The sequence below is a fragment of the Microcaecilia unicolor genome, chromosome 1 (assembly GCF_901765095.1).
Source record: "Microcaecilia unicolor chromosome 1, aMicUni1.1, whole genome shotgun sequence".
In the NCBI taxonomy this organism is placed as follows: Eukaryota; Metazoa; Chordata; class Amphibia; order Gymnophiona; family Siphonopidae; genus Microcaecilia; species Microcaecilia unicolor.
The window spans coordinates 469,263,164-469,276,275 of record NC_044031.1 but is presented as its reverse complement, the minus strand read 5'-3'; the positions used below and the strand labels follow the sequence as shown (position 1 = coordinate 469,276,275).

General features: G+C 44.7%; 1 protein-coding gene across 1 annotated transcript in view; it reads right to left on the bottom strand.

The window, feature by feature from the left end:
* The window catches only part of CABYR (calcium binding tyrosine phosphorylation regulated), a 150,585-nt gene that overhangs the window by 99,198 nt on the left and 38,275 nt on the right, over nucleotides 1–13,112 (bottom strand). Inside the window, exon 4 of the mRNA XM_030188247.1 lies at nucleotides 2,464–5,337. Coding sequence (XP_030044107.1) covers nucleotides 2,464–5,337 — 2,874 coding nt within the window. The remainder of the gene's footprint in view (nucleotides 1–2,463; nucleotides 5,338–13,112) is intronic.

The following is a 13,112-nucleotide window of genomic DNA, read 5'->3' as shown; positions in this document are numbered from 1 at the left end:
GTAACTGCAGAATTGAATCATCGACATGCTATGGACATAATCTACTTAGATTTTAGCAAAGCTTTTGACACAGTTCCCCACAGGAGGCTCTTAAATAAACTTGATGAGCTGAAGATAGGTCCCGAAGTGGTGAACTGGATTAGGAACTGGTTGACGGACAGACGACAGAGGGTGGTGGTAAATGGAGTTCGCTCGGAGGGAAAGGTGAGTAGTGGAGTGCCTCATGGATCGGTGCTGGGGCCGATTCTGTTCAATATATTTGTGAGTGACATTGCCGAAGGGTTAGAAGGTAAAGTTTGCCTATTTGCGGATGATACTAAGATTTGTAACAGAGTGGACACCCGGGAGGGAGTGGAAAACATGAAAAAAGATCTGCGGAAGCTAGAAGAATTGTCTAAGGTTTGGCAATTAAAATTCAATGCGAAGAAATGCAAAGTGATGCACCTAGGGAGTAGAAACCCACGAGAGACGTATGTGTTAGGCGGTGAGAGTCTGATATGTACTGAGGGGGAGAGAGATCTTGGGGTGATAGTATCCAAGGATCTAAAGGCGACGAAACAGTGTGACAAGGCGGTGGCCGTAGCAAGAAGGTTGCTAAGCTATATAGAGAGAGGTGTGACCAGCAGAAGAAAGGAAGTGTTGATGCCCCTGTACAAGTCGTTGGTGAGGCCCCACCTGGAGTATTGTGTTCAGTTTTGGAGGCCGTACCTTGCTAAGGAAGTAAAAAAAATGGAAGCGGTGCAAAGAAAAGCTACGAGAATGGTATGGGATTTGCGTTCCAGGACGTATGAGGAGAGACTTGCTGACCTGAACATGTATACCCTGGAGGAAAGGAGGAACAGGGGTGATATGATACAGACGTTCAAATATTTGAAAGGTATTAATCCACAAACAAATCTTTTCAGGAGATGGGAAGGCGGTAGAACGAGAGGACATAAAATGAGGTTGAAGGGGGGCATGCTCAAGAAAAATGTCAGGAAGTATTTTTTCACAGAGAGAGTGGTGGATGCTTGGAATGCCCTCCCGAGGGAGGTGGTGGAGAAGAAAACGGTACCGGAATTCAAACATGCGTGGGATATACATAAAGGAATCCTGTGCAGAAGGAATGGATCCTCAGAAGCTTAGCCGAAATTGGGTGGTGGAGCCGGTGGGAGGAAGAGGGGGTGGTGGTGGGGAGGCGAAGATAGTGGAGGGCAGACTTATAAGGTCTGTGCCAGAGCCGGTGGTGGGAGGCGGGGCTGGTGGTTTGGAGGAGGGGATAGTGCTGGCCAGACTTATACAGTCTGTGCCCTGAAAAAGACAGGTACAAATCAAGGTAAGGTATACACATGAGTTTATCTTGTTGGGCAGACTGGATGGACCGTGCGGGTCTTTTTCTGCCGTCATCTACTATGTTACTATGTAATTAGCATTGACATCTGATTTATTCCATTAGCTGTCTAGCGGTGAGCAAACTTTCTGAGAATGGTAGATATTGCGAATGCGAATAGCATTAGCAGCTTCGTATTTACAGATTGCACATAGATGTGACCACCATTCAAAAGTATTCAGTTTAGTATTGTATTTTTAATTTTTATTATGAATGTTTTCCTATAAGCTGCTGAGTAATTAGAATTGTGCAGGATAGAAGTATTTGAAATAAATTAATTAACATGAATGCCACAATTTAGTCCTTAAAAGAATTTTTCCCACTGTCCTGCAGATTTAGCAACAGATGTACACAATTTTTCTTGTATGCCTTCCTCTGGATTATTGTTTAAAGATTAATGTTAGGCAATTGGAAGAGACCTATAGATTGCTAATTTTCTTTCAACCTCCATATACACTACAATTTTGTATGAACAGGTCTTGAATTGCCTGCTAGGAACAAGGAAGAAAGAGAGAATAGAGCGAAGCACCATGTTTGAAAATAAAAGACAAACCTAGAAGAATGCAGTGCATTTTTTCTAGCAAAAAAGGTGCCGGTACTCAAATGTCAGACCATCCTTCAGGGATGGGGTGATCACTGAGGGACCCACCCCACAATAGCCAGGCTCCCTGCAACCAGTCACAGAATCTAACAAGGCAGAACTGATGTGTAGAGCCTGAGCTCTTTCATTAAAACTTAGGGACCATGGGTCAATTTTAGCAGACAATGGAAAAGGTGCCGGTACTCAGTACTCCCCAAGTACCCCCTCAAAAAAAAAGCCCTGGAAGAATGACAGTAGGAGCTTAGGTGAAAAAAAAACTGGTGAGTTTAGAAATCATGTGACATGAGGTCAACTAGCAAGAAACCAGATTAAAAATTACAGCTTAAAAATTACTGCTCATCTAGAGAGACAAAGATAAAATTAGAACAGCACACATCAGAAAGGTAACAAAACTAGCATCTGGTTTACCTACATTAGCAATTTATCTTAGTACCAATGTAAAATATTCTAATAACATTCATATTTTCATTAATATTTACAATAATTTTCTTACTTTGGTCTCTCATAGCCATGTCTTCTGCTCTTTTTGTGTAAGGTTCAGTTGTGTAGTATCTATTATCTTCCATAAAACCTCGATCTGGTGTCCACTGGGGCATGTCTGGCATACTCTGACTATAAGCTGTACGGTAAGTTGCTGAATCAGCAGGTGACCTATACATTCCTGCCATGGTTGGTGGTGGACCTTGATATTGAAATGCAGTTGTGCGAAGCTGTCTAACATAGTCTCCTGGCTGCTTTGGTCCTTTCTGGGAAGGAACTAATATTTCCTGTGGAATCTGTTCAATGTAGCATGGAGGTACTTCTTCACACACAGGAACATCTTGTACCACAGGGGCAGTTGGAGGACCTTTACTAAAATCAGATATTCTGGTTTTAGAAGAACTTTCCATCTGCCCATAATACCCAGTTGGTGGTGGCTCAACTTGTATTAGCTTTGGCTCTAAAGTAGTGTAAGTGTCTGAAGTGGCCCTAACAATTCGGGCTACTACAGTGTCTTGAGCTGGTAAGTAAGCACTACTCACAGTTTCAGGGGTCACACTTTCTACTGCAGGTTCAACAGAAGTCGCGGTAACCTTAGCTACTTCTGAAACACTTTCTGCTTTCCCTGTGGTGTCTGCTGCTGATTCTGCAGAAACCACTTCTATTGCTCGTGGTGTGGTATATTCAGCTGATGGAACAGAAGATGGTAGAACATCAACCTGAGAAACTCCTAACTGTGTTGCTTGAGAAATCACTCTCTCTGCTTTCTCAAAACCCTTGTCATCTCTGATAGTTGACACCTTTCGCTCCACTTTCTCAGGAAATTTTTCTGGTGAGAGAGTCTTAGAAGTTGTTCGCTCCATTTTCTCAGGAGATTTTGAAATCGTTCGCTCTATTTTCTCTGAGACCTTTTCAGCTGAGGTGACTGAAGTCTTAGAAACTGGTCTGTCCATTCTCTCTGAAGACTTTTCACTTGTGAGATTGGAAGTCTTAGAAAGCATCCTATCTATTTTCTCAGCAATATTATCTGCTAGCACTTTGAAGGTCTTGGAGACCCCACGATCCACTTTTTCAGAAATTGATGTCTGTGAACTCCTTGATGACTTATCAGTTTTCTCAACAGTAGTCCCATCTTCAGCATCTGAAATCCTAGAAACCATTGCCTCTGATTTCTGAGAAGTCTTAGACAGCACTCTATCCACTCTCTCAGAAATACTTTCAGGTGTATACTGTGATGTCTTAGACAATACTCTGTCTACTCTCTCAGTAAAATCATCAGTTTTGTCAGTTGTCCTTGTAACTTCAGTATCAGGTGACAACTGCGATTTAGAAATCATTCTCTCTGCTCCCAAGATAACTTTGTCAGTATCTGTTGGTGCTTCAGCATCTGGACTTATTTCTTGAGCAGCACCAGTTACACCCTCAGCTCCAGTGCTTGCTGCTTCCTGTTCTTGTTTGTCACTGGAAATTTCAGTCTGTGAAGCTTCTAATTTTCCTTCCTGTACTTCGGCAGCTGCTTCATGTTTAGATTCAATCTTTGCTGTAGATTTAGATTCATCAGCTGCCTTGGATAAAGCTTCACCAGCCACCTCAGGAGCAGCTTCACCAGCTACTTCAGGTTTAGCTTCACCAGCTACCTCGGGTGTAGGTGTACCAACTGCCACAGATGAGGGTGCGCCAACTGCCACAGATGAGGGTGTGCCAACTGCCACAGATGAGGGTGCGCCAACTGCCACAGATGAGGGTGCGCCAACTGCCACAGATGAGGGTGTGCCAACTGCCACAGATGAGGGTGCGCCAACTGTCACAGATGAGGGTGCGCCAACTGCCACAGATGAGGGTGCGCCAACTGCCTCAGATGAGGGTGCGCCAACTGCTTCTGGTGTAGGCTCACCAGCTGCTTCAGGTGTAGGTGCACCAACTGCTTCGGGTGTAGGTGCAGCAGCCGCCTCAGGTGTAGGTGCAGCAGCCGCCTCAGGTGTAGGTGCAGCAGCTGCCTCGGGTGTAGGTGCAGCAGCCGCTTCGGGTGTAGGTGCAGCAGCCGCTTCGGGTGTAGGTGCAGCAGCCGCCTCGGGTGTAGGTGCAGCAGCCGCCTCGGGTGTAGGTGCACCAGCCGCTTCAGGTGTAGGTGCACCAGCCGTCTCAGGTGTAGGTGCACCAGCCGTCTCAGGTGTAGGTGCACCAGCCGTCTCAGGTGTAGGTGCACCAGCTGTCTCAGGTGTAGGTGCCCCAGCCATCTCAGGTGTAGGTGCCCCAGCCATCTCAGGTGTAGGTGCCCCAGCCGCCTCAGGTGTAGGTGCACCAGCCGCCTCAGGTGTAGGTGCACCAGCCGCCTCCGGTGAGGGTTCACCTGCTGCCTCAGGAGCAGGTTCGCCAGCTATTTTAGATTTAGATTTAGTGACTTCCTCAGGTGCAGATTCAATTCCTGCCTCAGGTGTAGCTTCATGAGCTTCCTCAGGTTTTGATTCAGTGACTGCCTCAGGTGTAGGCGCTTTGGCTACTTCAGGTTTAGGTTCACCAGCTGCCTTTGATTTAGATTCAACTGCCTTTGCCTGAGCATCACCACATTCCTCATCTTGCCATTCAGGACAGCTTATAAGAGGATTTGAAATATCACGATGAAGGCATGAATAATGTGATGGCTCACTCTCAAGTGCAGCCATTTCATGGTGCAGAATAATCCCTGACTCTTCACTAGTTTCTGTCCCAATGGAGTCTTTCAGGCTAACAGTCATTTCATCATGTGTCACTCTTGAGGGAGAGGTTTCATGGGCTCTTTGGTCTTGCAATGGTGAAAGCACTCCTGCATCTCGTAAAACCTTTTCAGTGACAAGTGGAGTCATTCTTTTGAAGTCCAGAATGTCTGTTCCTTCTTGCCATCCCTCCACTAATACAAAAGAATAATGTTTTGATTAAATGCACAGTTCATAATATTTAAAAGCATAACTCATATACAAAGCCCTTTGTCCCCTCACTGGTTTACCAAAGTGATAGCTAACATTTCTGTTCATTAAAGAAGCACTTTAGCACACAGCCAAACAAAAACCATAAGCCATGAAATGCAAAGCAAAAGTTACATTATGCTATACAAACTCAGACCGTGAAAAGAGATTTTATAACAACTTAATACCTCTGTGAGTGCCAGCTATCTTCTAGTTCCTGCATTCCAGGCTGGCTTCTACCCTCTGCCTGCACCATTCAGACAGCAGATTAAGAAGCACCAGCTGTCTGATACCTAAGAACTCCACCAGAGTGGGAAGAATATATTACTACAGAACTTCCCAAACCAGTCCTGGGGACCTCACAACCAATTTGGCTTTTAGGATATCCACAATGAGTTACATGAGATAAACTTGCATACATGTGAAACCCAGTGTATGCAAATTTATCTCATGCATATTCACTATGGATATCCTGAAAACGTGACTGTATGGGAAGCCTTGCATTAGTAACTGTCCCACTAGATTTTGATACCAGGTTTAGTGTGTGGTATTTTCACTCTTCTGGGCTTAACCTACAAAAAGTCAGAAAAAGACCCACGTTTCATTAATGGCTCTGTACTGATTCATAATAACAAAGGGTACTCTGAGCATCATAGAGGCTGTAATATATGGTGCTATAAAGACATGGCTATGCATTTCAGCTTTTCTGGTTAGCTATGCCAATAAGAGCCCTTGCCAGACAGAGAAAGAGCCCTTGTTCAAACTACAGCATCCAAACAAGCAAAATTAAATCACTCTGTAGAACCATATTGTGAAAAAGATTCTCTATTCCACTGTTTTCATTAGCTGCCTATTTCCTTTCACATTTTGTTCTCAGGCACTTAGTATCTACTTTAAATCTTCCTTCTGCTCCATTCTCATTCCGTTGTAATCTCTGCTAGAATGCTAACCATACCCTTCTTCCTCACTATTTCATCTATACTTCTGGCTCAGCCACCTAACTCTACAGTGGCCTTCCTGTAGCTCAAACCCCTCACTTCCCTAAATATGCATTATTCTCCTACTGTGTCTCTCCTGTGTAAGCACTAAGAAAATATGAGAAGTAACATATTCACTTTGCAAATAATTTCACAAATAATTATTTAGAGTTCTCATGACTATAGATTTTGATAGCACAATTCCTATGCAAAATAGAAAAACTATAGGAAGTAATATTCAGCTGGTGGTAGTCAGCATTTTTTTTAAACGCTGACCACAGCCACAAAAATTATGCCGGATATTCAATGCTGGGCCATGTCCAGGTACCAGCATTAAATACCCGGGTATGTGCAGACTGCCAGTACTTAACCACATGTGCCAATATTCAGCCATTAAAGTTAAACTGGCCAAAGACAGGACTGCTATTTATTTATTTTATTTGTTACATTTATACCCCCCATTTTCCCACCTATTTGCAGGCTCAATGTGGCTTACAAAGTATTGTAAGGCGATTGCCATTACGGATGATAACAAATACAAGGTTTGTTATGGTCACAGGTAGAAGTGTTTCAGGCGTCATGGGGTCAAGGATAATAAATTGTCCAGTACGATCATAGATTATCTTGTGTTGCTGGGTATGGGGATTTATGCAGTCTCATTTGGCCAGTTAACGTAACCAGTTCAGGGCCGAATATCAGTACTTATCCGGTTAAGTGCCGAATCCACCCCAACTCCACTCCTGGACCACCCACACAACAGCTGGTTTCAGCTTTAGTAGTTAGAGGTATTTGGTGTTTTATTATTGTAAATCACCAAGGGGCCCTTTTACTAAGCTGCTGTAGGGCCTATGCATATACAGGGTGCGCCAAAACACCAAGCTAGCACACACCCTGGCAATAATTTCATATTTAGTGCATGCTTATTCTGGCGGTAGAAATTATCTTTTTATTTTCTACCACACGTGACGTTTCCAGCGGTAATCGGCAGTTGGCGTGTGCCAGTTACCTCACATGTAGCGTGTGAGCCTTTACCGCTAGATCAATGGGTGGCGGTAAGGGCTCAGCCTGTAAATAGGCGCGTGCTAGTTTTAATTTTAGCGCATGTCCATTTCCAGGCCCATTAAAAAAATGCCCTTTTCCCCTCAGACGCAGTAAAAAAATGATCCGGCGTGCTCCAAAAACATGCGCCCACACTACCACAGGCCATATTTTACCGCAGCTTAGTAAAAGGACCCCATTGTATTTTATTGTGTGGTATATCAAATTTTAATAAACCTGAAACCAGAGAAGATATGCAGTGTGCTCATCTCCCCTTTAACTCTGCATTTTGCTATACTTGCACTTAGATTTTGACCCCACTAGAGACAGAAAAAGAACCTGTATGTAATACTCAACAGGAAATTATAGTAGATGACAGGGATGGGCAAATGACTAGGTAGAAACAGAGAAACATGAAATCAGAGAGAGACCATGTGGCCTATTGAAGCTGCACATTAATCGCATTTAACGTGTTTACTATATAAAAAATTAATTGTGATTAACAATCACAGCATTCCCCTGCCCATGCAGCCAACATATTGTTCCTTCCCCCTCCTCCCCAACAGCACTTACTTGTTGTGACTCTGGTCCTGGCCTTAGAGATCCAGCACCACATCATCTATATGGATTGGCTATTTCTCAGGAGGTCATTAGGGAACCAGTGGGTTGCTATTGGGGAGGCTGCTAGATAGGAGCGTGTGGGACTGCTGACACCACTGTGCCTGCTGCTGAGGAGTGTGTGCTGCCCCTACATCGCTGTTAGCTATGCCCTTGCCTGCTGCTGAGAAGCGTGCTGCTGCTCATATCAGTGACTGCTGATGACTGATGCCAGGGGTGGAGCTGTCCTTGGACCACTCCTTTTCTCCATCTAAACCTCCTCCCTTGGTGCCCTGATCTCATCCCATGGTTTTCATTACCATCTTTACGCTGATGACTCTCAGATCTACATCTCCACCCCTGAAATCTCAACCTTAATCCAGGACAAAATCTCTGCCTGCTTGTCTGACATTGCTGCCTGGATGTCTCAACGCCATCTCAAATTAAGCATTGGCTAAAACTGAACTTCTCATTTTTCCCCCTAAACCCTCCTCCCCTCTTCCCCCATTCTCTATCTCTGTTAATGGCTCTCATGTCCTCCCTGTCTCCTCGGCTCGTAACCTTGGAGTCATCTTAGACTCCTCTCTCTCCTTCTTTGCTCATATTCAACAAATCACCAAAACCTGTCGCTTCTTTATCTTCAACATTAGCAAAATTTGCCCCTTCCTTTCTGAACACGCCACCAAAACCCTTATTCACACCCTTGTTACTTCTCGCTTGGACTATTGCAATTTACTTCTCACTGGTCTTCCACTCAATCATCTTTCTCCTCTCCAATCTGTCCAGAATTCTGCAGCTCAATTTATTTTCCGCCAGAATCGTTATGCCCACACTAGCCCACTCCTCAAGTCACTTCACTGGCTCCCTGTCCACTTCCGTATACAGTTCAAACTCCTCTTACTGACCTTTAAAATGCATCCACTCTATGACCCCTCACTACCTCTCCTCTCTCATCTCTCCCTACATTCCTACTACTACTACTATTCCCCGTGAACTCCGCTCGCTGAACAAATCTCTCTTGTCATCCCCTTTCTCCTCCACTGCTAACTCCAGACTTCATTCCTTTTATCTTGCGGCACCTTATGCCTGGAACCGTCTTCCCGAACCCATACGTCTAGCTCCATCTCTACCTGTCTTCAAATCTATGCTGAAAGCTCACCTTTTCACTACTGCCTTTGGCTCCTAACCGCTACTCATTTGCCCTCCTCCCCTGTTCTTCTTTACCCTGTAATTTCCTTGCCTGTAATGTCTTGTCTGTTTGTGTTACCTAGATTGTAAGCTCTTTGAGCAGGGACTGTCTCTCTATGTCAAATGTACAGCGCTGCGTGCGTCTGGTAGCGCTATATAAATGCTAGTAGTAGTAGTGGCACTTTCCAGATAAATGCCACTGATCATTCCCTCAAAGATCACTCAGCGCCAGTTAACCGGCTGAATATCGACCCTATAAAGTCTGCTACTCGGGGGGAAAAAAGTAGTAACACGGATGCCATAATCAAGGACAAAGTTAAGAGAAAAACAAACAGAACACCACCAAAATGTGAAAAGGTTTTATGAAGCAGGGAAGAGTGGTTTTGTTTTGGAGGGGGGCATAGTGGAGACAGTGTTGTTCATTATGAGGATGGTGATTTTTAATTTTTGAAAAGTTGTCACTTGAAATTATTATTGCAATAACTGAGAAAATATGATGGATTTTGGCTTTCTTCCTTTCAAGGCTATTAATAAAAACATAAATAAATACAAAAAGAAGAGTCTAGAAACTAAGAGATTCGTCAAAGGGCATGTATACCTTCAAACCAATATGTGTAATTTTATTTATTTCCATTTCCAACCCTAAGCAAGTTACAACAAAATAAAACCATTATAAACAAATAAAATCTTAAAACACAGCCCCCCCCCCAACTTACAACCACAATTAACCCCATACTATCAACCAACTTTATCATAAACCTGCTTCTATATCCGAGCTTTTACTGCCTTCCAATAATGCAAATACTGTAATCCCTTTCTTGCCACAATGAAATATGAGATGTCCAGAGGCTTACATGCAGTACACAAAGCCAGTAAAGCAGCTGGGAACATAAAAGAACAGCACTTATTATTAAGAGTGCATATATTCTAGGGGCGGGAAAACTTATTTTGAATAAATTCCAACATGCACTGCTCACTGTCCTTACCCCCTTGCTTACTCTTCCTCAGCCAAACTGGTTCAACATTAAACAACTGGTAAAAACATATTCTTGCTAGGACACTACTGAGTGAACAAATGTGAGAGACTTAAAACAGAACTCCACATAACCTGCTGTAGAGGAGTGAGGTTTGTTACTGTCATGGTATGCAAAAACAACCCATTTGACAATAGTGCCCCCCACAGAAGTCAGAGAGAGAACATGTGTGTGGTTTGATTCTCAGAGTGATTTATTTCACAAGTTTGGTCTTAAGTAGTAATAGGCCAAGGCTCTCAGTACTTATTTATTTTATATGTTTATATATTGCTTAAAAGTTAACAAAAACTACTGAATCAGTGTACAATTATAATCCCCCATCCCTCCCCACCCATCCCGAACTCTTTCAAGAAATATTAAAGACCATTTATCTCCCATCCACCCTCCTGTCTATACAAAGCAGCAAACAGAGCCCTAAGTACTAGGATATACTCTAACACTAGTCATTTTTCCCTGACTGCAATAATGACTCTCGCTTTAAGCATCCATTCCTCTACTAGCTTTATTCTTTATCTACAGGGTGAGGCAAAAAAAAAAAAAAAAGTAACCCCCTACAGTTTTTTTGCTGTTTTTTTCAGCAACTGCTTGGAATTTCAATGTGAAATTTTACAACTTTATTTGTTGCTACTATCTACTTTTAATGGGCTGATTGGAACAAGATTATCTTTAAACACAGTGAAGTGGGAAAATTAGGTTCTTACTTTGGTAATTTTCTTTCCTTTAGTCACAGCAGATAAATCCATTAACTGATAGGTTGTATCCGCCTACCAGCAGGTGGAGATAGAGAACACTGAAAGACACAGTGACTCTAGACGGCCAGCCTCTTCTGCCTCAGTATATGAAATTTCCAAAGCAGAGTGAGTAAGAAAGGCAACATAACAAACTTTTCTCACAGTGAACAAACGCCCCAGAACCGGAGCAATAACCAAACAAAGGAGGGACGATCTCAACCTCCTGCAATAGAACAGTATGTAGAAACTCTGAGAACTTGTCTTCAACTCCTCCCAAGGAGCTACAATATCTGCATGAAAGATCTGAACAAAAAACAAAGTCAGACAGGGAGGGATCATGGATTCATCTGCTGTGACTAAAGGAAAGAAAATTACCAAGGTAAGAACCTAATTTTCCCTTCCTTGTCATCAACAGCAGATGAATCCATTAACTGATGGGATGTACAAAAGCACTCCTTACGTAGGGTGGGAACAGGCAACTCCGTGAGCAAGTACTTGAGCACCAAAATGTGCATCCTGCTTCGCTGCAACATCTAGCCTGTAATGCCGTACAAACGAGAGCTGAGAAGCCCAAGTAGCCGCATGACAGATCTCATGAAGAGAAAGAACACTCGTCTCAGCCCACGAGGAGGAAATCGCTCTCATGGAATGCACTTTAAACACTTCAGGAGGAGACCGTCCTGAAAGCAGATATGCAGAAAAAATGACTTCCCTGAGCCAACGGGCTATAGTGGCCTTAGACGCCGGACCCCCACGTCGAGGACCTGTCAACAATACAAAAAGGTGATCAGAAGTCCTGAAGGCATTTGACATCTGTAGATACTGCAACAGAGCCCTGCGTACATCCAAAAGACGCAATTGCCCAAAGGAATCTGGAAAGTCCTCCCTAGAAAAGGAAGGTAGAAAAATGGGTTGGTTCAGGTGAAACGCTGAAACCACCCTAGGCAGGAAGGAAGGCACTGTCCGTACCGTTACCCCAGGCTCTGAGAACTGCAGAAAAGGATCCTGACAGGAAAGCGCCTGAAGCTCAGAAATGCGTCTAGCCGATGTCATGGCCACCAAAAAGACTGTCTTGAGAGTCACATCCTTCTCAGAAGCCTGCCTAAGCGGCTCGAAAGGCGAACACTGGAGAGCCTTCAACACCAGCCCCAGGTTCCAGGCCGGACACGGCGACTGCACGGGAGGACGGAGCCGAAGTGCCCCTCTGAGAAATCGGACAGTGTCTGGATGCGCAGCAAGGGACAAGCCAGAGACTTTCCCTCGAAAGCATGCCAATGCTGCCACTTCAACTCGCAGGGAATTGTAAGCCAGACCTTTTTGTAAGCCATCCTGCAAAAAGTCCAGTATCAGCGAGACTGTAACCCATGTGGGTGTGATCGCCTTTGAAACACACCACGCCTCAAACTTGCGCCAGATCCGTGCATAAGCTGCAGAGGTAGACCGCTTGCAGGCCTGCAAGAGAGTAGAGATGACCTTGTTAGAGTAGCCCTTATCTCTCAATTGTGCCCTCTCAAGAGCCAGGCCGTAAGACCAAATTGGCAGGGGTCCTCCATCGTTACCAGATCCTGAACCAATAGGTTCGGCCCCACAGGCAAAGGGAGAGGTGCCTCCACCAGCATCTGATGGAGATCCGCATGCCACGGACGCCTTGGCCAATCCGGAGCGATGAGAATTACTAAGCCTCGGTGCTGTCGAATCCGCAGGAGGACTCACCCTATCAAGGGCCAATGAGGGAACACAGACAGGAGGCCCGGGGGCCAGGGTTGAGCCAGTGCATCTAACCCCGCCGAGCGAGGATCTCTCCTTCTGCTGAAAAAGCGAGGGACTTTGGCATTTCAACTTGACGCCATTAGACCCAGACCGGGAGTCCCCCATTTGGCACAAATCTGAAGAAAAACTTCTGCCAGTTCCCATTCCGCCAGGTCGATTTGATGTCTGCTGAGAAAATCGGCCTGCACGTTGCTCTGACCTGCTATGTGAGCTGCCAATAGCAGATGAAAGTGGAGCTCGGCCCAGAGGAAAATCTGAGCAGCCTCCGCGGCCAGTGCCCTGCACTGAGTGCCGCCCTGGCGATTGATGTAGGCCACCGCTGTCGTATTGTCTGACAGAACACGGACAGGAAGCCCCTCCAGAGTCTTGTGGAAAACCAGAAGAG